At 42.2% G+C, this 25,199-nt stretch overlaps 1 protein-coding gene across 2 annotated transcripts; it reads right to left on the minus strand.

Moving 5' to 3' along the window:
* Positions 1-395: 395 nt before the first annotated feature.
* Positions 396-24,640, minus strand: PROSER2 (proline and serine rich 2). 2 transcript variants are annotated; one of them, XR_008431152.1, is made up of 5 exons: positions 24,542-24,640; positions 15,226-15,441; positions 5,080-5,332; positions 2,410-4,175; positions 396-2,330 (listed from the first exon to the last, which is right to left on the minus strand). XR_008431152.1 is itself a non-coding variant. In XM_053943814.1 (4 exons), the coding sequence occupies exons 2-4, from the start codon at positions 15,403-15,405 to the stop codon at positions 3,181-3,183; spliced, it is 1,428 nt and encodes a 475-aa protein (XP_053799789.1). In that variant the 5' UTR covers positions 15,406-15,441; positions 24,542-24,640; the 3' UTR covers positions 396-3,180. The 2 variants fall into 2 exon arrangements, 1 of the variants encoding a protein (XP_053799789.1); XM_053943814.1 differs by having other exon boundaries at positions 396-4,175.
* Between the last annotated feature and the right edge of the window lie 559 nt (positions 24,641-25,199).

Below are 25,199 nucleotides of genomic sequence, written 5' to 3' on the forward strand. Positions count from 1 at the left end.
CAGCCTTGGAAACAAAGATGTTATTCTTCTTTCACATATAAAATTTTCCTCTTGGAAAGGTCATTTTAATAATGCAAAACACTGTGAGAGAGAAGCTTTTGTCTAATTCAAACACTGTTCAGGATGAGCTTCATTCTGGCAAGGACACTGATCACATCTACTGAAGCCCAGCAGTGAGAATACACATCTCTTGTCAGACATAGCCTTTTTTTTTTTTTTTTTTGTCCCTCCTCCAGCACCTGCCATGACAGGATTGGGCTCTGGCTCACACACATCCACAGTTGCAAAATGAAAGGTTATTAAATCAGTATTAGCCATTTAGGAAAAAAAGTCACCTCCTTCCTCCAAGAAAGAGTCATGCTACTGGGTGGCAAAGAACACAATGGCACCTCCCATCAGCCATCATTTCATTGAGTTTATTCTAGTTTAATAGATGATTTATCAGATTTGTGCAAGACAGTTACTTCTAGCACAAAGGGAAAGAAAGTAAAAATCACAGCAACATATACACACAAAACAAGATACACAAAGTAGAGCTAAATTTATATACAGGTTATTAGCAGCTAGACTTAACTTCATTTAGTACATGGCTTTACTCACTACAGTTTTAGGCACAGAGAAGAATTTATCTGCTATGATGAAGGGCCACAATGAATACCTCGTTCCAAGTCCTCCCTGGGCAGAAACTGCTTTACCTAATGAAGATTTAACTCTCACTTTCTACCAGGTGAGGACACAGCCCGCACAAAGGATGAGAGAACATGATCCAGCTAATTCAGCATACAGCAACTTTAGATATTAAATATCTGGGGTATTTTTAAGTAGGGTGACATTACAGAGTTATTGAACTAGACTGAATTTCAATGAAACAGTGTCAGGGATTTTTCCCCCCCGTTTGCTTAGCAAGGGCTCTCAGCTGTAAACAACTCAAAGAAGAGCTGGCAAGAAATGATTAGATGTGGAGATTGCTTCGTACGCACTTCACATTCATAATGAAGAATTTGCTTTACCAGGATTTAAAAGCACAAAGGCCATGAAACATTTAAATTTACTTAGCAGGTTATGTTAATAAATTATGATGTATCATCCACATGTCAGCCTCCATTCTGCCTGCACTGCAGCATGTGCTTGGGTGTATTTTCTGTGCTCCCTAGTCTTTCTGATTTAGGACTGCAGACTCAGAGCCCAGCAGAACAAGCCTGTGCTTTACTTGCAGCACACAAGCAGCCTTTTTTTCTTCAGCAGTACCTCTCACGTTTGATTATGCGTGCCGAAGTGCTCTGCCAGCCCAGGAATGGCCACATATTTTAATTACTGATTGCTTATGTATAGCAAGCCTGTCACAATGAGGAACATGATCACTTACCCAGTGAAAACGCTGAAAAGAATAACTACATAACAGAACCAGCCAGATACTGTAACAACACAATGTAAAATTTAAGCAACAAGCAGATAATTTAAAAAAAAAACCCAACAAAAAAAACCCCTTAACTTATGAGGCAGGTTGTGAATGACACAAAGGTTCTTCCTTCACGACAGCTTCGTTTACATGTACAGCTCAGCAAGTTTTAAATACTTTATCACAAGAACTACAAACTTGTTTATCACAGTTATGTCAGAGCTCCTCGCCAAAGGGTGTGTCAGTTTCTGCTGTAGCCACCCCTCCTCTTCTCCAAGGTTTATTGCTCAGCTACTTCGGAGAAAGAGTGCATTGGTCGAGGCTTCAGAAAGTGCAGAGAGTAAGTCAGTTTTTCCCTTTAGAAAAAAATCCAGAACACTGAGAAATCAAATGTGAGGGAATAATAACAAAAAAATTTGAGGGTTTGGCATTTGATTTTAAAGTGGCTATTCTTGATGTTTTCAGGTAATACAAAAAGGGAAGGAGTTTCAATGTGGAAGGGCAGCTTTGCCATATTAAAAAACCCAAAAACATACTAACACACAAATATATTTTGGGACCATCTTTACCAGCTTGTCTACTGAACAAAGGCAAAATACCACCAACTTGGACCGTTCAGGAGAGATGTGCAGCTCTCCTGAAACTCCACATAGCCTGCAAGAATTTTGGCTGTAACTTCTGTTATGCATTGGCAGGGCAGAATCAAATAAGGCTGTGAACAGAGGATTATTAGGGCTGTCAAACTACAGGAAGACCAAATGACAGTTTTAGAAGTAACAGAACTTGTAATTTGTGTAGTACAGCTACTGTTCCAAAAGTAGCAGTTCCTTCCCAGGAACCTCAACATAAAAGAGAAGACTTTTGACATACGGGTCTCGCTTTTGGTATGAAGTTAATTTGTTCCTATGGCTTCCCTGCTGTGAGATTCTCCCTGGAACAGAGCAGTTGGGGTCACAGATTGTCAGGAGACTCTTTGGCTGTCAGTGCGAAATCCGGCGCTCGGTGCATACCCTCAAGGCTCTCCCGGTGCCTTTCCCTGGACACGTGGGTCGCTCAGGCGTGACAGAGAAGCAGGTGGCTGGGAGGGAAGGGCAGACTCCAGGTGCAGCAGCAGAGTGAGGCAGTCACCCATTCAAAGCTTGGGCTGCTCTGTCCAGGAGAAGGTCAAAGCAGAAGCCACCCTGTGAACAGTTTTGAGTCAAGAGGAGAGTGAGGGAGCAGAAGACTCCACTTCCCATCCAACACTGGCAGGGAAAGAAGCCAAGCCAGATAACACAGACAACAAAAAGTCACAGAAGGGTGTCACATTATCAGAAATTTCAGCTGTGACATTATCTTGAGCTCCCATGGACAGACAGACAGACATGTGGGCAGGACAGACGGAGCTCTTTGTTTTGGCTTCAGAAAGAGCAAAAGCAAGATTTGCCATTCAGCTTGCTATATACAACAATACTGCACTGTACACTTCATTAACGAGATGCTGCCTGCTACAGTCCAGCATTAATTAAATACAATTCCTCTTAGTCAAAGAGCAACAGATGAGTATCTCTGTAGGAAGGAGAGCCAAACCCCACTGCTGTACATGACCCTACGTGGTGCTAGTCCTTCTGGGATAAACACAAGTGGCCATTCCACAGTGTCTAATACCTTCCTGGCTTGCCTGAAGCACAGAACTTTCCCTTTTTTCTTCCATTCCACTTGATCCCAATCCTGTTGGTGCTGTTCCAGCACAAAGCCATGCTATGACTTTCCCCCCTACTGCCACAACATTCCCATCCAAGTTACGCAGTCTCTTTCAGCAGTCCCAGTTTCCGGAGTGCCTCTCTCCTGGCTTCTTCAGTTGAGCCACGGCCGGAAAACTTCACCGTTATCCCTTGGGATCGAAACCCTGAAGGTCTGGGCAGCGAACCCGACCTCCTCCTCATGTCCAGGCTTACACCAGGTTGTTTATAATCACTGCAACTTTTTGCTGTGTTCTGCTGTGGGCAGCTGACTTTGTTAGTGGCAAGAGCCACCTCTGGTTTGATTGTTACAGTTTTGCCCATAGGAAGGAAAGGGCTGGGCTCACTTTTTAAAACCTCATGGATGTTTTGATATCCATTGGTAACAGCCTCTGACTGCTTGGGCTGCACATCAAGCTGCTGCTGAGTGCTTGGGGCATGGTCCGCTTGGTCCTGAGCTAGCTTTCCCTTAACTAGGCCGAGTTTTGTCAGTGCTTCATAGCGTGTTTGCTCAGAGGAAAGATCCCGTAAGGAAGAACTTCTGTTACGTGACAAGAAATCATTTTTGTGCAGCTTCTCCTCCAGTTCAGCTGCCAGAAGAGCTCCCCCATTGATGTTGGCCAGCACCTGAGCCCGCCGCTCCTGGACGTTAACCGCTGCTTTGGAAATCGTCTCGCTGAATTCCTTGCCACTGACATTTGTTATGTTGATGTTGCTTGGGAACCGGTGCAGTTTGGGGGCGGGGGCAGGAGGGTGCTTGGGTGCTGTGGAATAATCACCGTTGGCTACTGGGGCTTTCTTCCTGTCAGAATTCCCTTCCTTGAGGGTGACGGGGAAGCGTGCCCGGCTCTCCACCTGCTGCTCAGAGATCTTCTGGGCCATGATGAGAGGAGTGGGGATGGAACGGAGCAACTTTGGATGCTGCACTGGAGGAGGGGGTGGAGGAGGAAGAGGAAGTGTCTCAGACACCGTTGGTGGTGGTGCAGGGGGGTGTGGGGGAAGATCAGCAGGTACAGCTGGCTGAGGGCTCTCGGCTCTCTGAGGGGCATCCAACACTAAAAGGCAAAGCAGCAGAGATGTCATTGACTCTTCACACAGAGCAGAACGTAAGCTAAAATGCTTCTTTTAGCAGCATTTCTCCCCTCTCCCTACCTTTCTAACCTAACCTCAGCCCACATAGCCAGAAGAAAATATAAGAGAAGTCCCAGCAATGGCATCTCTTAGGAAATGCTATAGCTCAAATCACCACATTTGCCATGTCACTATCACAGCCCTCTCTCTTTCACTCATAGTCTGTGTGTTGCTTCACTGTGCTTCAATGGCTGCTCTTTCATAAGAGTTTTGCAGTTCTTATTTTTTATTAAAACAGCCAGGAGAGGACACATTACATCCCATTGTGTGTACTAGCTGATGGATTCATTGTCCAAACACAGAGAGAACACGCTACAGGGTGACAAAACAACATGCCATATGCTATCTTGTCACAAACTCACTGATAGGATCGTATGCCTTTCAGTCCCACACAGAGTAACACTGAAAACAATCTGCTATCTTAAAACTCTTGGGAAAAAAAAAAAAAAAAGAGTCTTGGAGAAGAGCAGAGCATGGACAGGTTGGTGAATACAGTCTGCCTTGTTGCAATGACTGTGGCAACACAGTGGCACAACAGTGACAACTCAGTCTCCAGGCAGAGGACTGAGACAGCAAACCAACAACTTCATCAGATGCACGACCCCCGTGAGGGAAAAGGAAAAATTAGGAAAAAAGTTACAGTAGCAGCAAGAATTTCAAAAATCCCAAGGCAAATTAAAATCACTGTCTTTAGAGCTCCCACTGAGTAACAAATTTATTTTGAGGTAGTAAGGAGTTCAGGAGTTCTTTTAACAGTTTCTACAGAGAACTGGAGTAGGTCAGGGCTGGATCAAAGGGAAAACCCACACTTGCAAGAAACCAAACTACCTGGTTCTGTATCTCTGCTGGAAGGGCCTTCATGGTCACTGCTCTCAGGTGTTGACTGCACTAAGTCAATGATATCTTCAGTCTCTGAATGACTAGACACATTTTCTTCTGTTGACCTTGGGGACTGACAGTGGATGCCACTGTCACGTAGGGCCATCTCCTCCAAGTCATCTTCTAAGGCATCTATGGTTTCCTCAAAGAACATGAGAACATCCTGTTCTTCATGAGTTAAGTATTTCAAACTTTCATCATCCTATAGGGAAAAAAGAAAAAAAAAAACCTAAGACTGACACCTTCCCAAAGAGACATTTAGACATTACAATGCTAGAGGACCAAAAAAATTTAAAAACAAAAATAGCAGCAATTGGCATTACATGCTTTAGTTTAGCAAAGAAGTCTTCATTTGAGTTGTACAGAGCAAATTACTAAAAGATCATAAAAGCCATAAGAGCTACTTAAAAAAAAAAAAAAAAAAGTCCTACACACACCTGTGCCTTTGCAGTGGTTACAGATGGCTTCTTCTGATGCCAAACTGTGTTCTTTGTCAGATTCAGGGTCAAGGCTTGGGGAACAACATGGGAGGGAAAGGGTGCACTCAGGACAGCCCCAGGAATGGGTTGATTCCCTTTTCGCTCAAGTCCAAAGGGTGACTTGACTTCTAAAGCAAAGCTGGAGCTGAGAAGTGTCTCTGGTGCTACAAACTATAAACTATCCAGAGGTACGTAAGAGATTATGAAGAGTATTGTAATAGTAAGTAGGGTGAGGGCTTCTAAAGATTTTACCTTTGAATTACATTAAGGAAAACCCAAGAATAAATATGAAGACCTGTTCCCTAGCAGTATAGTGCCTTAGGCTATTTTCTTCAGCAGGAAATAATCCTGTAGACCACAGAAGTGATAAATAATCACTTGGATTATCCAATCTTCATTTTCTCTGAGTCAGTGCTCTTAATTAACTTGATTAACACATTATCACTATGTGAAGCTGGCCAGCAATGCTCTAACTCTTTTCACTCCACCCTTGGAAACACTCACTTTTCCAGAAACTTGGAGATGACAAAGAATGATTAAGAAAGGCACTGCATTAAGACAATGGATACAGGAAAGATATTTCCCAAGAGACCTGTGTAAATTCTGGAATGCAAGTATATATTGTTGAAAAGCAAGTGAGGTTTTCCCTTTTCTGGACTGAATTTCTCCCCTGCCAAGCATATACTGGAAACTTTGCAGTCAGTAACTCAACAAGAAGCACCAAGGACACCTCATTACATGTGCAGACAGGGTAAAAAGGCTACTTCTCAGTGGAGGGCTGGGAGAATTTAGGTAAATACATAAAGGTATGCAGTACAAATATTCAAGAGGTAGCACATTCTTGCTAGGGCAGCACAACTTGCTTCAAACTCACCGTGCCTGTTCAGATCATCTTACACTAGATTAGACTAAAAAAACCTGTGTGCAGCTCTACCTGTTAACTCCTTGCACAAATAAAGCTTTTATCCCCATTCTCAGCACTAAAAGTAAGAACAACGTAGCTCTGTACCAAAATAATGCCTATAGATGAAGACATATAATGTGCTGCATTGTACCCAGTGGCAGTTGATCTCCAAGCACTCAGAATGTTACAGATGAGAAAATAAATGGTTTGAAGCTCTTAGCCTGTGTGGCCAATAGAACATTTGGTGGGTGGGAAAGATGCACAGAGGTGTGGTTATTTCTAACTTAGTTTTAATATCCACAGTGTACTGTCAGAATAAGTAACTTATTCCAGCTTGCAGCAAAACTGCTACAAAAGCTAAAGTTTGGATGCCATTTGCCACTGCCGGTTTAAAAGATGAACTTCAAAGGCTGACGTAGTCCACAGCTCGCACCCACCACATGTCAGTTTTCAAAGGCCAAGGAAAGTTTTACAGCTGCACTTGAAAAGCAAGAGACAGACAAGCCTTCCTTTTTTTTTTTTTTTTGTTTTTTTGTGTGTGTGTGGTTTTTTCCTTAATGGATGTTGCAATCTCCTTCCTTCCCCACCCAAATACTCATAGGGCTGCTATGTCTAGTAGGCGAGAGAATGACAGGAAAGGAGCCCTTGTTAGGTAGCCCTGAGCTGGAGCTGAACAAGACTCCAAGAGCCTTTTGTTGAGGGTGAGCTCATTGCAAGAGCCAGACTTACACAGTCAAAAGAAAAGAAGAGGGGGCTGTGTTTAAGAAGTTCATAGTGGCAACAAATCCAGAGTGTGGTACGGGAATTACTGTGTGCACCTAAAAAAAAACTGCTCCCGCATTAGCTTCACTTGTTTGATCAAGAGCTGAGCAAAGAATAAAGCAAGGAAACAAAGACTTCCAAAAGCACTTCCCTGCATCCTTTTCTGTGCTTCAAGACTGAACATTTTTCCATGACAGGTAAGATTTGCAGGAGAGCTTTGCCTGATTTAACCATCTCTCATGGATCTTACTGTGTCCCTTTAGGTAAAGGATCTAAATTGAGTAACCAGCTCTTTGCAAACACATTTGTAATAAATAGCATACCAAGATGTGAAAGGCCAACTTCATCTCTGTTAGCACTTCATGCAGTTTCTCTTCAAGATGATCAGTATCACATTTCGTCAGAAAAAAACCCCAAACAAACAACAGAACCAAAACCAACAGCTCTGGAGAATAGGCAGTGTTAAGTCAGGGCACTGTACTGAGATGCAAGGCATCCAGTCTGGATAGAAACTCCCTCAGGCCAGATATGTTTCAGTTTGCCAGCCAAGGAAACAATCCCATTTTAGACACACAATCACAGTGGCAAAAAAAAAAAACCTACTCAGGCTGGTCAAACCAAAGGAGCTCAGAGATGTAAAGCAAGCAGTGACTTGCTTTATTCCCACCTGTATTACTTGCTTTATTACTACCTGTATTATAGTAAAGCCTTCAGAAAGATGGGAGGAATTTTTGTAACTTAAAGGTGCCAGTTTTAACTAAGGCTACCAAGTCTATTTGCAATTAGTTAATTTTCCATATATTCCAACTACTGGAACAGTCCATATTCTTTCCAGGCTGGTTTTCCAGGCCTCCTTTTTCTTGATGAATCTGTGTTTTTTAATAGTCAAAGAAAAGTCTTTTCAGCTACTTGAGTTATTCACCTCATAGTTTCCATCTACTCCCTACTCTTGATACACAAACACACCTCCCTAAACGAAATCTCACATACACCTAACACTACAAACTTTAAAACTACTGTCAAAAGACAGCCTGAATTTGAAACTTGAATATTGTGCTTCAGCTTAAAATTACATTAAATTAGGAAGATTAAAAAGACTGCTCACACAGAAGAAATTTAGGATGAAAACAGCTGAAATAGCTGAGTGTGCTCAGCTGGCATTAATATTTTAGATCTCTGTGCAGCCAAACATTTCCTGCTTATGCCAAACAGGAAAGAGTCTGTTATAACACTGTTCGATATAAAAGAGGAAAAATAAAGAAATAAGAGAAAGAAAGCAAGCATAGAATCTATTTCCTAGAAAAGATTTGTTGATTCCTTTCCTACCTGTTCAATACAAGGAGTTAATATCCAGAGGCCCACAATTTTTCATACACATCTGTAGAAATTCTGAACATCACATCCAGATCTAAAATCCTAAGACCAGCACAGCTTTGACAGAAACAGAACACCACAGGAAATCCCAAGATACCTGCAGTGCTTAAAAAAATCTTCTAAAACCTGCTAAGGAACCAAACTTCAACTAGCAAAATACCAGGAGAATGCCAGATTCAACTGATGTATCAATCACTTGACAGCCTCAATGAAGAATTAATAGGCACAATTCCACGAGAAAGAAGTGACTGGGTGCTTCTCAAAAGAACCATGAAGGGAGCAAACTATCCTAAGGTGTAGTACAAAGGCCAGCGGAGCACCACTTGGGCCACAGTCTGTTAGTAACAAGGCAGTTCTACTTGTTAGAAGGGGTGAAAAGGAAAGCTCTGCGTGCAGGAACTATATCAGAACACACATAAAAGTTTTAGCACAGAAGAACTCAAGTACCTCTAACTAGATTTACAGGAAAGGGAAATGGAATGGATTGTACTACTGTGTCCCTGAAGCTGGAAGCATGTGAATTACAGGTAAGAACATGAACTACTACACAGGATCAGACCAAAAAGCCCGTTTAGCTCAGTAGCCTTCAGCAGCTATGAACACACGGGACAAGGGAGAGAGGTTGTGGGAGGTGCTGCTGTATGTTGGATGGGTATATTTTTTCCTCCCCTGAATCCTTCCAGTTTACAGCAACACATGGCTTAAAGATTTCCCAGATGCATTGGCATCTGTGTATTTAATAGCCCTTAATGAGCTTTTCTAGCATGAATTCATCTTATTGTTTGAGCCATGGAAATGACTGGCATGCACAGCATTCTGTGGCAGGGAGTTCCAGAGTGTAATTGTGTGCTCTGTCAAAAAGTGCTTCCTCTACAACCCACTATCTGATGGTTTTGATAGTACCATTTCATTTGATGAAGAAGACTATAATATTTAGTGTTGTTTTCTTCAGTTTACGAGCATAATTGTACCCCTGTGCTTCATGAGAGGTAGCAAAGCATATAATCAATAGGTCCCAAGTGACAAAACAAATTATCTACAAGTACTTAAAAGAGAAACTAGATGAGCTAAAGTCATAAACTGACTAAATTACTCCTAACCTACTTTTAAAGAAAGCAAGCTGAATATCTACTTAAACTCTGAAGACATCCCTTTGATAAACAAAATTAGGCTGATCAGTTTATAGAAATTAAAAAGAAAAAGAAATTGTTAGACCAACACTGAGAAAAGTTAGGAGACACGTCAGGCAAAAGCCACTAAATTTTTATTAAAAATCAAGTAACTTCACACCAAGCTCATTTCTTATGAGAGGGTTATTGACTTGACCACAAGATGTCAAGTACAAGATGTCACATACCTTGATTTTAAACCTTTATGATACGGCCTCCAAAAATGAACTCACAGATGAACAAAAAAATGATGCTGAGATGAAATTACTGCAAGGTACCTGTGATTCTGGTAATCTGTGATTCTGTCAGTTTAAGTGCCATAAAGAGGGAAAAAATCTGCTGTTCAGGGATGCAGATCTCATTCTGGGATATATTAACCAGGGTGATGACATGACAGCACATCCTCATTCGGAACACAGAGTTCAGATTCAGTTGCTGAACTTTGGAAAGGATGCAGCCAAGCTGGACAGAGTCCAGAACAAAGCACGGAGTGCTCCAAGCTTAGCTGCACAGGAAGGCTCAAATAATGGAGCATGTTACATTTAAAACAGGAGAAAATGAATGGGTGGTGGGCAGATGCAGCCCTGTGTCCCTGTGTGTATTTTAAGATAGAAAAAGCTGACCACCCATATAATTGCAACAAATCTTCTCTACATGCACTAACAGTGAGACAAGTAGAAGTTAATTTTCACATAGAAACTTTAATGCGAGTATTCTGTGAAAAGTAGCAGAATATATGAAGAAAACACTCTGGAATTTAAGTAATGCCTATTAGCATGGTTTAAAAAGCAGATTTGCCCACCTGCTGGAATAATCTCTCTCTACCAGATCCTGCTTTGAAGCACAATGATACAGTTTGTGCACAGAGCCCAAACTGCCTTCTGTATTCTCACTAGCACATTTTACAGCAAGATCATTCTTTGCTAGGAGTCAGGCTCTTATTTTTCCAAGGCACACTGTTACCAGGTCATACTAACATCAGCTTAAAGTGGATGAAGCATAGCATAGCTCTCTCCACACCCTCTAAGGAATGGCTTCCACCTGCCCCAAGGCAGCTGTATCCATACAAAGCAAACAGTCAAAAATTCTCGTCATTTTTTGTGTATTGTTATTTGGCAAAGTCCTTAGACATGGTGAAAGGTCTTGTAATCCAGTAAAGCCTGTGGAGTATCAGTGTCAAGGAAGAAAAACATATTCATTTTATCAAAGGAGTCTTTCTCAGGACTTTCCCTTGAATGCACCTGAAGTGCAGCTCAACATCACAAGACTCATTCAAATTGTGACGAAAAAAGGTGGCAGTGGGCTAACAGACACATGATCTGTCCTTTTCCAGAACCCCTACATCCACAGTGGATTCTCAGTGGATTCTGTTCAGGGAGGTTGAGGTAAAGAGATACCAACACGGTGCACTTAGAATGCCAGGTCTGTTGCATCTGAATTATATGTACTGATCCAAAAAAGGATAAGGATCATAATGAAGAATTTTTAGGCTACAAGAGATACCATAACTACAAAACAACCAGGTCACCCATGAGTTAAATGGCTGAGTGTGTGAAACAAAACACTGAGCCAGCTCAGACTACTCACAGCATAGCTGCTCTTCATGTCTACGTAACCAACATTCAGAATGTCACCTATACCATACAAGGGATCCAGGAGTGACAAACCATCTCCAGTGACTGGCTATGAAGACTTGTTAGAGCCAGAAAGGAAGCTTGTTTGAAGAAATAACAATCAGAACAAGCAAAATCTCTTTAGAGTCATGGCCTCTCCCGGTTTAAGCCATTTGATTAGTGATCAAATGAAATAGTCACTTGAACAAATTCTAGAGGCCACCACTGCCCCAAAAAGAGTGGTGGTGAACTGTGGCATTAACCAAGGATCTGTCTGATCCAAAGGCAAAAAAATAAAATATAAACCACAGTGTGATCCACCATGAATAACAAGAACTCACTATCCCTCAAAGCTATCACTCAGTAATGTATCTATGTTCAGATACAGAAGGTAAAGTACTGATGTTGTAGCAACAGATCCAAGGCACTGACACAGCTTATAATTAATGCAGTTCCAATTAGTACAGCTCACTTCAGGTACAACCAGCGCCTCTGCCATGGTTTTTACAGGTAGCACAATTGTCCTAGCACATTATTCACACGTAGAAACTAAAGCAGTTACTCATGGCTGAGAATAGATACCCAGTCCAATTACCAGAGACAAGCACTGAAAGAAGGATTGGCTTTAAGAAGCTGGTCTCTGCCTATTCAGTCAATGCAACAAGGCAAATTGCTTCCAAAAAAACCCAAGACCTAGTTTTATCTTCAAATAAAGTGTCCTTAAATTGCTGCAACTGTATTTCATGGCAAGTTAATTCTTATATCACATGTCTGGCAGTGTCATTACAGACTGGGTTTTGGAAGCTAGAATTGCCAAGAACAGAGTGTTTTTGTTTGCCCTCACCCTTGGGTAAGTGCAACTGATCCCATGCATTGAGAAAATACACTTCCCTCAAGCAGATGTATGGATACCTCTTTTTAACAAAGAAACCAAAATATATGTGCAAATTAGTCCTCATATGTAACAGTTTTTATGGTTTCCAACGTTAATGTGAGAAGAAGATATCAAGGGATACATTTCTCCCATCTCAACTCAACCTGCTGTGACAGATTTGGCCAAATAAGTCCAGACCTGAACATCTATAATTTCTATGGAAATACTCCTAAAATCAAGGCAGCATCTTGCTTTCCTTTTAAAATAAAGAATTTTGCTTAGAGGCCTGCAGTTGTCAAAGATAACTGGAAGCATCACTATATAGGTAAGAGAAGCTGAGAAATTTGGCAAAATTAAACTGAAATGACAACAGCTGACTGGGAAGGATCCCACATACAGAATTTTAAGACCTTTTTAGCACATGGAAATTGATGTCCATCTCCTAGTCATTCCTAAACTGACAACCTGTTGCCAGCAAGCGATGCCAGCACAGACACACAGGATGCCGGACCAGCCAGGAGCCAGCCAAACCAGCTGTGAGCAGTCAGCAAAGGCTAAAGCCAGTCCAAGTGTTTGTCCCTATTATCACATCCCTGGGTTTGTTTGAATTCCACAGACGGAATACAAAGGTTATATTTAGTAACTAATGCAGTTTGACACTGAGAAGCTTAAGAGCCTGGTTTTTTTACAATCAAGTAGGAAGAAACCTGGAGCAGCACAGGTCTGTCATAAGAAGCACAGTCACACTTCTTTCCTTTGCAATGCCCTTACAAAAACCCAAAAAAATCAAAGCCAACCCTGACCTTTCTTGCTATGTCTCTAGGTGAACAGACCCAGGAAAGTGATAAATAAAGAGGCAGTTAGGTCTTTAGTTGCTTCTGTTTCAGGGTCCAGTGAAGGTCCAGTGTGTCTGAAAATACAACCCTACCTTTCTCAGAACTGGCATAATAGAAATTCTTTGTCTACACAAAGTTAACTACCCCTTTCCTCTCATTAGGCCATCAAAGCTTCTGTATCTTCTGAACTTTTATAACAAAACTACTGAAGCAAGAAGATGATGTCTCCAGGAGAATCTTCCAGCAATGAGGCAGAATAGGCAGCATTTCCTTCATGTTCAGTTTAACACAGACCCCTTCTCAAATTCAGAAATTGAAATGATGCCTGTATTGAGAAGAGTTTATATTGTCCAATCTGTTACTCCACACATGCAAGTTGTCAGCATTATTGGACATGCCACCTACTACACTGCTGGAAGAAAAATCATGGAAGGGGATCTGTGGCATCCCAATTAAGTTTGTTGGTACACAATTCACTGTCTTCATGCACAGACTCAAATAAGACAAGTCAAAGGCTCTGTGAACTGGTAATTCACAAGTCTGATGGGAATTGCCTAAGCCTGCAGCTAACTTTACTCCATCTATAAATTACTGCATTACAGAGTAGGAAGGGATTCCAATTCTACCTGATGCATCATCATATGGGTTATCACATGGCAGGATCTAGTTGGACTAAGGGAACTTAAATCATTTTCTGACACAGCAGACCCGGAATGAGACCGTACAGACTGATTTATACATAGCTTTGTTATTCAATACTGATTTTTTCAAATGTCTAGTCTCATGTCTGCTAATGCAGCTAAGAATAAAACCCAAGGAAACTTGATTGACTATTACTGTGTTAATCTGGAAACTAGTGGTACAGTAATAAGCAAAATTAACTTGCAATTCTCCGTAAAATTAAGTTGTCTCCAGCAAAGTGCTACTTCCACCATAATTCTCTAAAATTCAACCAGCTTTCATAAAACAAACAGACACTAACTTCCTGAGTCCAAATGATGTACTTAACCTCTCCCACCCTGACCCTTCACAACTTTTTCCTACAACAGATCAGAAACAGTTAAGGAACTAAATTTCATCACTCTTGTTTTGTGTTTTAACTAGCAACACAAGCTGAAGGATACAGCGTCGTATTAACAGTAAGTATTTTCAGTAGAAACAACAAAAAAAGGACACGCATTTGAAATGCCTCCAGGTGCCAGAAAGCTCACGAAGTAGCACAAAACCATGAGTGTGTCTGAGGTATACAGATAAATACAGGTTTTGCCACTTTTTCCACAGAAAACTACCATATTAAAAGGAAACTATCAGGGAGGGCAGAGGGAAGGAGACAGAAAGCCTAATTCCATATTTAAGGCAAGGCAGAGATTTAGATTTCCAAGTAAGCATGTTTACCAGAGTGCTGTTTCCTCAGTTAAGAATGGATGCTTTTCAAATGGTTGGAATGATAAAAAAAAATATGGAAGGAACCATACCTGTGCTTTCTAGGCTTAGCCTGTCACAGTACAAAGTGTACTGTTGAGTTCACTGCCTGATTCACCCTGCTAATTGGGAAAAATGCAGAAGTGCATCCTACTCCCTCAGTTACTCACTCACGATTTAAATGGCCACACACTCATACTCACTCATATTCACTAATGCAAGCACAGCTTTGTTTATGGTGACGTATTTGTTACTCATCTAATTAAGGTGGAATAAGCTGAGACCTTTATTCAGGAGTGTCAACAAAGAGATTAAGCAAAAGCAGTGTGTAGAACAACCACTATCCTTTAAGTTTCTTTATGAGCTATTTAAGAAAGCAAGGGCAGAGAAGCCCTTACTGCCATTCCTGGTTCTCTGGGAGGAAGGCCTGGACAGAAGCACTCTCCAAGCTCTCAGAAGCAATCAGACCAGAATAACAAGCTGTTATCCTGAAGCTGAGAAGTTCTTTCTGGCCTTTGAGTTTAACAACCAAGACAACACCAGCAACCACTTAGGATTAAAAATGGCAAAAATCAATCTTAATAAAACAAAAATCGCGTGATGTGGGACAGAGCTATTAATGTAATCTTTATCACTAAGCGCAAGGCTCATTAAACACTTACCAAGGCAAGATTTCTGCACCTAGCTTGACTGCCATGGTTCTCCACACTGCCAGTCCTTTCCACGCTCCCATGCGTGTGTTCTGGAGAGATTTCAGATGCCATTTCAGGAGAATCCACCAGGAGATTCCTAGGCATCACACCTTCTTGACCTATTGATCCCGACGCAGCACAGAATGCCATCAGTGTCTTACGTGGGGCTGCTCGCTTTATTCATGTCTGGAAACAGAGAACAATGTTGTATGAGGTTAAATCTGCTTGCTAAAACACTTGAAAAAGAATGGAAAATAAATGGCAAAGAAAGATCCCACACAAGTTAATAAAGGGCATATCTTTATGTCCTGAAACACATCTACTGCTTTATGGGCATCTTTTAAAACCCTGGTTTTGTTCAAAAAGATGACTAAAATCCAACATAAAAAGGTTCTGTACCCCATCTCTTGTGCTTCCAAACCAGATGTCTATGGACAGTTAGAAGCAAGGACCCTGCATCTATCCTTGTCCTACAAATTCAGTTTGTGTTTTCCATTATGGCACATCATTAACAGTAATAAAATCCCACTGGCTGAGAATACCAACTGGCACAGCTCAAGTACCTTTATCTTTATTTGGTTTTAAACAGGAATTCTATTTATGGGATCACAGGAGGGAACAGAACCCCATTCATTTCCTAACATTGCTGCAGTTAACTCATGCCACTGAAGCAGCTCTATGCCACCTGCTTCTGGTGAAAGATCCATGAGCAGAACTTGGTGCCATTTTTGCATCAACGCATTACAAATTGCCTTTGAAAGCTTCAAGAGCTTTTACTGCACTCAGCCATGAAGAAACAGTACTTGTACATTTGGAAGACACTTACTGAAAAAGACATATGCACCAGCATTCACTGGAGGAAAAAGCCCCCAGTTTTTTAAGCTTTCCCAATGGCCAGTTCTGTAAAACCTCTGAATTGTCGTCATCTCCCAAAACATTCTGGCAGAACTTTTTCTTTGATTCTCAAGGACACAAACACAAAAGTCATCTTAGTGCACTAACAGCATGAGCAGGGGATAGGCAAAACATAGAACCTAGCTCATTTCTTGCTGTGATACATTAAACCACCCTTTGCAACGAGAAACTGCCTTGCTTACTAACAGTCCATCTTTTCACCCAGCCGGCCTGTGACCCGTGGACAGCAGTGACACATTCCTCAAAACAGCTGGCTCTGAGGTGCCACGTTATATGCAACCAGCTGGGAAATGGACACCATTCCCCTAACACTGCACAAATTAAATGAGATGCTCCTGCTTCCCAAGTGCTTCTCCCTTTATTATGGCCCAAGAGGCGACACGAGAAGCAAAGTCAAGCCTGAATTTCCAATTCAATCGGATTACTTCTCCTTGCTCCCCACAGCTGTGGGCTGAGGGCTGAGAAACCAGAGCCTTCTGGTAAGCTGATTAGTGTTTCATAGCAGTGAGATAACATCTGCCAATACTGAGCAACAATTCCATCCCACTGATCCCTCCTCCCAGGAGAGGGCTATGACATTACCAGAGGTGCCTCGCCTGTGCCGCAGCACCAACGTGTCATGCGGGAAAGCTCCCACACAATGTAGCTAGGCTGCAGTCCAGCAAGTCTTGGAAGCACATCCACAATCCAGAGCACTGGGCTGCCACAACAAAAACATCTCATGGCCCTTCTTATGAACATTAGGTCTAACGATCAAATTTAGCCTTACTTTTACAAAAAAAGAACATTCTTCCTTTTTTTTTATTACGAACTTTAGCTATCAATAATACAATGCATCCTCAGGATAATGGGCTTTAAGTGATGCCCAGAGAGGTAGAAACATGCTCACAGTCCTGGTTTTCAAACTCTCAGGACAGGCAGGCATAGGAGCACTGAGGCAGTACCTTTGGCTGCTGCAGAAAGCTAAACAGGAAAACAGCAGCCCAAGCATGGAACATATCCTGCAACAGCAGCTCCATCTACAACAAACCCTGTGATGCTGAAAAGCCACACAGAAGCACATCCACACAAGAAAATATATGCCATTTTTGGAAGCCAACATTATCAGTGAAAATCTTGACTCCTCTGAAATCTTACACTTGAACAAACACACACAAATACATATATAATTTTTAGACGGTGAGACTATCAGAGCATCATGACACTGCTGAAATTCACAGAAAACTCCCACTGACTTCAGATTCCATCCTATGACTGTCTAGGTGATGTTCAGATGGAAAAGAGACCAGCAAGAGATGAGTACTTCTACTGACTTTTGACACAAGGCAAATGTTATTTCTCTTCAGCACTTTTAAGTTGCAGCAACAAAATTTATCCACGTGTCCCCAATATAAACTGAATATGCCATGTTTGTTCAGCCCCTCAGTGATGCTATAGACAACTGTGAGATTTCTAGAACTACACTCAAAACTATTAACATTTTATGGACTCCATTATGAGACGCCACTGCTGCAGATTACAATAGATATCACAAATAAAATCCACATTTAAAGACTAACCAGGAGAAGATATTAATTGATGTTAACAAAAAACAAATCAAGAGGCCCAGATTTTGAGGGACAAGTATTTAAGAGTATTGTTCTGCTTTCTCCAACAGCAATACCTCAGTTTAACCAGGACTAAGTTCATGGTAGGCTCTCTGCATTCAGGACAGCAGGAACATCCAGATTCAGCAGCAATAAACCTTAAAGTCATGAATTCTAAATAATAACAAATACCTCTGCTCCCAGCAAGCTCCCATTACTCATTCTGGAGCTGCAGTTCAGATGTTTCACAAAGCTCCTGAACAATGACTAAAGGCAGTGAGTGCAACTGGTTCAGAGAGCCGCCCACACAAGAGCCAGTATCAAACATTACAGCACTGGTCCTGCTTTTGTGTTAGAAGCTGTGGCTTATTTGGGAGTTTTACTCATTTCAGAAAAGCTTGGGAGCTGTGCAATGGTCTGTGAGCCTGCAGAAAAGGTGCGGGGGAAGATTTTTTTTTTCCCCCCTTCTACCTTTTACATCATCTTTAACACATCAAAGGTACATGTCAATAAAATCAAAATCCATTCATATACATTATTTCTTCTCCCCTTTGCTGGGTTCTTTATGCTTTAAGAAACTCCTACACCTTTGTACAGTGTCTAGGGCAGCTAGAGCTGATGTGAGGCTGCCCAGCACTGCTGCAATACACACAGCATGTTTTACAGACAAATTCCTCTCTTAACCATGGTTAACACTCAAGTCCCTTCATCCTATTTATGTCATCTCTATTAAGTGAAAGACTTTATAAGTTTAAGATAGAAATAGTCATGGATCTAGTGAATTTCCAGACCCCACTGTTTCAGTAGGATTGCCAAGGTAACAAGCAGGGCTCAAAAATAAGGTAACCTTGCTCAGAAAGAAGGAACAGCAGGACAACAGGCAGCTGTTCCTCCTGACCTTCAGAGATGCATTAAATATGAAAGTTTCTCACCGTGGGATTTGTTGTTCAGTCATTGTAGCTGGGTATTTTTAAGCTTGGCTTAAGAGATGTACCATTAGGGATTAATAACAAAAAAATATCAGATCATGATACAGGAGCACAGAAGTGTGACAGGAACAGTACTATTTGGAGAGAGGACCCCAGATATTAAACCAGAAATACATCTTAGGGCAGATGTGATTCTATCATCTGAAATGATCACTTCTTGGTTACACTAGAGATAGCTTTCATGAGATATTTAAAACAATACAAGTCACATATCATGCATGTTTTTCAGAGAGTAGAAGGAGGAAATTGAAACATTCTGAAGTTAGCACTGAATTTCACCTCCAAAGATTTAATTTTGCTTTGACAGAGGCAAATAATTCACAGAGAATGTATTAAGTTGCCATCAAAGATAAGGTGTGGTCTGTCCTTATAAAAAGGATATTTTTACAGTTTTGCTGACTAAGGTTACTTCTTCACTGAAGCTCAATGTTAGCATTTACAAGGGACTGTTTCTATAGTAGCAGGAGATGGAAAGGATGTTTTATTAACAATCCTGTTTGAAGACTAGCTTAATAGGCAAAAAGATCAATCCCACAAAAGTGCAAGACATTTAAATGCTAAAAATCAACTGCTACATAAGCCAGGAGCCAAAAGTCAGCAGACAGCACCAGGCCATTAACTGCACAATATACTTAAGGTGAGTTGACAATTTTTAGAAAATTATCATGCATTTTTAAAAGGGCACAAGATCAGTCTGTCCCTTTCACTACACATACAATTTCTAGAACACTCTCTGCACGAAACATTTCTGAAGATAGATTTCTAAGCCTTGCTGTACTCTGAGCATCACACAGACTTTGCCTTTGTTCTTAACCAGCGCTTTCTCAGTGATTCAACTGAAACAGAAGAAGTGCCCAGTGAACTTCAAGATTGGCTTAGTCTGTCAGCTGTGCACTGACATAGCAATGCACACACTCAGCTCTGCACACACTGTCAGTCACCTTACACTCCACGGTGGTGGTTGAATTTGGAGAATTAAGCATCTGGAAACACTCTGTGGTCATTAGAAGTGTTACCATGGGATGGGTTTTATAAAAATGATGGTACAGGGGCAGCCTCTGACAGTTGGCAGTAAAACAAGGCAAAGGAGAGCAGGAATTCATTGAGATTCCTGCATGCTGTGGTCAGGAGACCACAGGGCTTCCCAAAACAGGTCAGGTATTTGTGTCTAATAACCTCATGAATTTTTCCTTGTATTAAGTGCTCCTGCAACATACCTCTGAACCAGCTGTACAAGACCAGAGTTGAACAAAACCAGCTGGTCCATGACACGTCTTCACTGAGCCACTGCTGTTCCAAACTCCTCAAAACTAACTGATGGTTAGTTACACTGGACACATTTCCTCCTTGTGAACAGGGCTATCAGCAACTGAATTCTTATTACCTCCTTCAGGATGTGAAATACTGAGTAAATCCTTAAGCTTTAGGGGAAACTCTACTCTTGTGATTTACAGTAAAATTGAAGCTTTCTGGTAGAAGAGTAAACTAAGTAGCAGTACTGCCTACAGAGGCCAAACCTCACAGGCAAGTTGACTAATTCCAGGAGTACACTTTAGGAACCAAGGTAAACCAAAACTGGCCAACATGGTTAAATTCTGACTTTTCTTCTCTGTATCATAAGTGTAGAAATTCGTGATAACAGTGAGTATGATTCACAGTTTTTATCTGCTCGTGAAAAATTGTGAAAATTGTGTGTTCAAAACAGTCATGGCTATTTAACATCCAGTAACCCAGAAACATTCCTGCCCTTGTTTAGAGAGAGACTGTCACCACAAAATGGCCAGACAAATAGAAATGCTGACCATTAATAGAAAAAGAACAAAAAACTCCCACAGAATATAAAAAAAATACACAGAATCCATGACAGTAAGGTCTACTAAATGAGACCCAGGCCAACAGCATTTTTATAGACACTTCCTTGGACATCAATATTGATTTGCAGAACAGGTGACAAGTAGGACTGAACAATGTTTAGCCAAGTGTGAACTCAGGGGACTCTCATGGCAGCCCATGACAGATATTCAACTACATCAAAGTAATTATAGAGTGACAACAACCACGTAAGTCTCCCAGAACCCAATGTATGTAACCCCAATATTTTGTTTTAAACTTTCTGGTTTCTGTGGCACACTTGTGACAATTCAAACTTTCCTTTACAGGCTGGGGAGCTACAAAATCCATTAGTTTTAGAGCTAAAAACAAAGATTCTCTCAGTCCTCTAAATCTGGAAGTTGGAGCCTCAAGAAACACACTGAATGTCATTCATACAACTCGCACCAGAATTTGTGAGAGCTGCCAACAGTGAAATAACTAATCCTGTGTACATACATTTTTGAAAGAACTAGATGGGCAAGGCACCAAAAAGTAAAATTTAAATCTGTCTGACTTCACTAGGAAATTCCATCACATGCTTAAATGGTTCAGTGAATTGGATCTCAATTTAAATGTAGCAACCACTTAAAAAGAAAGGAAACAATCACAAAGCAACATTTTCATCACCCAAGTAATAATTGGATTACTACACTGAATTCTCCAAGTCATGCTTTGCTCAGAAACAGTGCTTAAGGACACACCTTTGACCACATTAATCCAAGCCTGATGATACCAGAAAAAGAAGATTCCATACTGTGCTTTCTAGATTTTCAAGACCATCCTGTTGACTGTTTTGAGACCCTATGGTTCAGAGACTTTGTTACATACAACCAAGCCAGCACAAGAACACAGCTCATCACTACCTCATATTGCTCTCCGCAGTGTTTGGGAAATGCTCCTTCTTTTAAGGCAGTGGAATGCCAGGGCAGGATTTGATGATGCTGAGCACATTAGTCCACCCTCAAGATGGGAAAAGATGTGCCCACACATCTTTGCCTTTTCCCTTGCAAATAAACTCTGTCCCCAGTTCACTACACCAACAACAGCATCAGCTGAATCTTGTTGCCTGAAATGAAGGCCAGTGGCAAAGGCTCCTACACAACATTGTGGATTAAACCACCAAAGATCCCTGAAGTGCTCACATTTCCCACATGTCCCATTCAGTGACAGAATCACTTCCTGCCCCAACTAGAAATAAAACCACAGCCAGTGACAAGTAGTTACTTTTCTGTAGATTAAGGTCTTACCTAAGGGCAATGATAAGGCTTTCACTGGTACTCTCCAGTTGAGATTTGATGACCAGCACCTGCTCAGTGGGAGAACTGCATGTGATACCCAGAGCTGCCTCTCCAGTCCTATATGGGGCTTTAAACACATCCAGGTGATGGCCGAGTTCTCCTCTGACTTCAATTTGCCTTATGCAAATTTCAACAAGGAAAGCGTCCCATTCTTTTCAAGTTACTCTTTTTAAATCTCCCCTGTTAACATCAGGGTGGTGCTATCTGTGACAGCCAACACTTTAGAACCATGAAGTGTACATAAACAATTTCAGGCACAGACACCTCTGTAATTAGTCAACTTCTGTCTTGTTACAGGTGCAGCATTGCTGGGGTTTAGGGTTTCATTATGTAACTGCTGCTACAGTCATAGCAATGGTGAGCCAAATCCTGTTTTACACAGTATTTAGGATAGCAAGACAATTTTCAGCCTCAGTACAGCTGTGTCACAGTCTCACAACTCGATTTTAGGCTGCTCTCCCAAGTTTCTTTTTGTGACTGCTGTGCTGGTGTGGGGAAGAAAGCAGAGGACATCTGAAGCACAAAGCATGGGTGTTTACTTTAAAAATGAACTATTTTTGGACATTTCATTCCGATGTAAGTACATAAAGGTCTAACTGCCCAAGGTAAACAAAGCTGAAAACAGCACTGGTAGAGTCTTGGCCCTGGACTTTACTTGGTACAGGGATCATCCATACACACCCAATTGAAAAGAATATATTTAAGCAGTTAGTTATACTGGAAATTAAAATCACTTGCTTTTATTTTTTAATTAAAAAAAAAAAAAAAGGAGGAGAGAGGATTTTGTAACAGCCTGTCTGGCTGGCTTCGAAAGCCACATTCATATGCTCATTTATTTTCATGCTCCAGTATTTCAGAAGGTCAGTCAGCCTGAGACTTGTCAACTGCTCAGGAGTTAAGTTGTTCCAGTTACTATATCCAACCAGCAATCCGTCTGCCAACATTCTTAGTTAATATTTCTCTCAGAGGCATGCAGAGTAAAAGCAGCTATAACTAACAGGATGAGAGGAGTTTTACTACTGACAAAACAGATGCAATATATAAATCTCTCTGTTCCTTTCTAATTCCAGGCATTACTTGCACTTCTAGTCATAAAATTCATTCTACTCATTCACTCCCTATAGTAAAACCCCCAAACAAATAAGAAAGACATTGCTGGGAAAATCTATTCAATTTCTGAGAAATAAGTAGTATCTTCATTTCTTAAGAGACCCAAGCAAGCAACATTTTTTTTCCCCCCTTTTATTGTTTAAACATCAGCTCCCCCCTTATACAACAGTAATTCCTGTAAAGGAAGGAGAAAAACCACAATCATAATTCTTTAAAGTAGTGCCTGTACAAGGAAGGCCATCTACAATGCTGCATTAGTCAAGGATCTGTATCAAAGTCTTAAAATAATACCTTGTTATTAGCATAAGCCAGAAATTGCAAACGCTTTTAAAGCTAAAACTTATGCTTTAGGGTTTAGAAATAAGTCTTTCATAAAAGGGAGGGGAAAGGAAATAACAGTTACATTTCTGATACTTGTTGTAGCTTAAAATTCTTGGAAAATGTTCAGAAAAATTCAGAAGAGGTTGTCTTATCTTTTTCCTATTTCATCTGCATGCTTGTTACCACAGGAATCATCTCTTGCTACACCCATGTACAGGACCAAGCACAAGAGAGCTCCACTTCCAGCAACCTCCGCTCGCTGCCACACTAAAACAAAAACTGTTCAAGAAACATGCCCTTGAGATCCTGGATTACTGAAAATCCCAAGAGTGTTTTTAAGGCTGTGCTTTCTCTTTACAGGTACTAAACCTCTCACCCAAACCACCTAAGATCTTAAGAAGCACCAGCTATCTCATGCTTACCACCTCCAGATGGAGAAGGCACCTGGAGGGGGAAGGGGAAAAAAGTATCCTGAACTAAAACCTGCTACTGTTTACACCAACAGCTTTTCCAATGGAAACCCTAAATTGCAGACAAGGAAAGCAAAGTGGAGGCACAAGACAGCTGTTCCTCATCACCCTTAGTCAGGCAGGAACAGCAAACATCAAAGTTTTACAGGTATGAAACCCTTACTTAAATATATTTTCTTAAAGTTACCGATAAGCAGAAGCAAATTTTATGTTACACTAGGGAAGTACAAGAAATCCATAGGGGTAAAAAAAATTCTTAACAGCTCAATAGTGGGAAGCCAAGCCCCACACACGGCAGGGCAGCAGTTTGCTGACAGCTTCTCCTCCCCGCCCGTGTACCAAAACTAACGCAAGCCCAAAGCTGCTCTACGGGGCTGTGCCGGTCCCCGTCCCCGGTCCCGCCCGGCGCCCAGAGCCCGCGCAGCGCACGGAGCACCCCGCGTCCCGGCCGCCGCTGCTCTTGGAACAGGAGGGAAGAATAATTAAAAATCCATTAGTGAGTAATAAGAGCAACACCGAACCATTCCCGTGGCGGGCTGGCAGGGGCGCGCAGCTCCGCGGCCTCTCCCCGCAGCGAGACCGGAGCCGGGGGCAGGCGGAGCGAGCTCGCCCCCTCACGCCAGCGACCCGAGACCCGGCGGGGACGAGCCCGGGGGAGCGAAGACCCCCTCAGCCGGGAGCCCGCGCACGGCCAGGGGAGCCCCCCGAGGAGGGGCGGCACTCACCGGCTTCGGGGTCCTCGCCTCTCCCAGCCGAGGGCGGAACGAGCCCCGGCAGAGGATAGGCAGGTGGTCGGAGCAGCGCCGCGGGCTCCGCCGAGCAGCCGCCCCGAACTCATGCGCACTGCGCCGGCCGCCACCCACGGCGGGCGGATAAAGCGGCCGGGCGGTGGCTCAGCCCGGCCCGGCTCCGCCTTGCCCGGGCGGGACCGCCGCCTTTGTCCCGGCGCTCGGGGCAGGGCGTGAGGGAGGGAGTGTGCCCTTCCGAAAGGCGGCTGTGGTGCGGCCGGGCCTGAGGGGCTGCGCTGACAAGGAGCACAAGTGTGTTGGAGCTACGAAGTTCGTCGAGGGTCTGGAGAATCTCACGTATGAGGAAATAGGGAGATGGGCTTGATCGGCCTCGGGAAGAGGTGACTGATAGACATCAATGTCTATCAGTATCTAAAGGGAGGGTGTCAGAGGATTGATCCGGCTCTGCTCGGTAGTGCCACCCAGTAGGACAAGAGGGAAAGGGCAGAAACTGATGCCCAGGAAGTTCCACCTGAACATGAGGGAGAATTTCTGTCCGGAGCAGTGACCGAGCACTGGAACAGATTGTCCAGAGAGGCTGTGGAGTCTCCCTCACCGGAGATATTCCAGAACTGTCTGGACAAAATCCTGTGCT

This window comes from Vidua chalybeata, chromosome 5 (genome assembly GCF_026979565.1).
Source record: "Vidua chalybeata isolate OUT-0048 chromosome 5, bVidCha1 merged haplotype, whole genome shotgun sequence".
Taxonomy (NCBI): domain Eukaryota; kingdom Metazoa; phylum Chordata; class Aves; order Passeriformes; family Viduidae; genus Vidua; species Vidua chalybeata.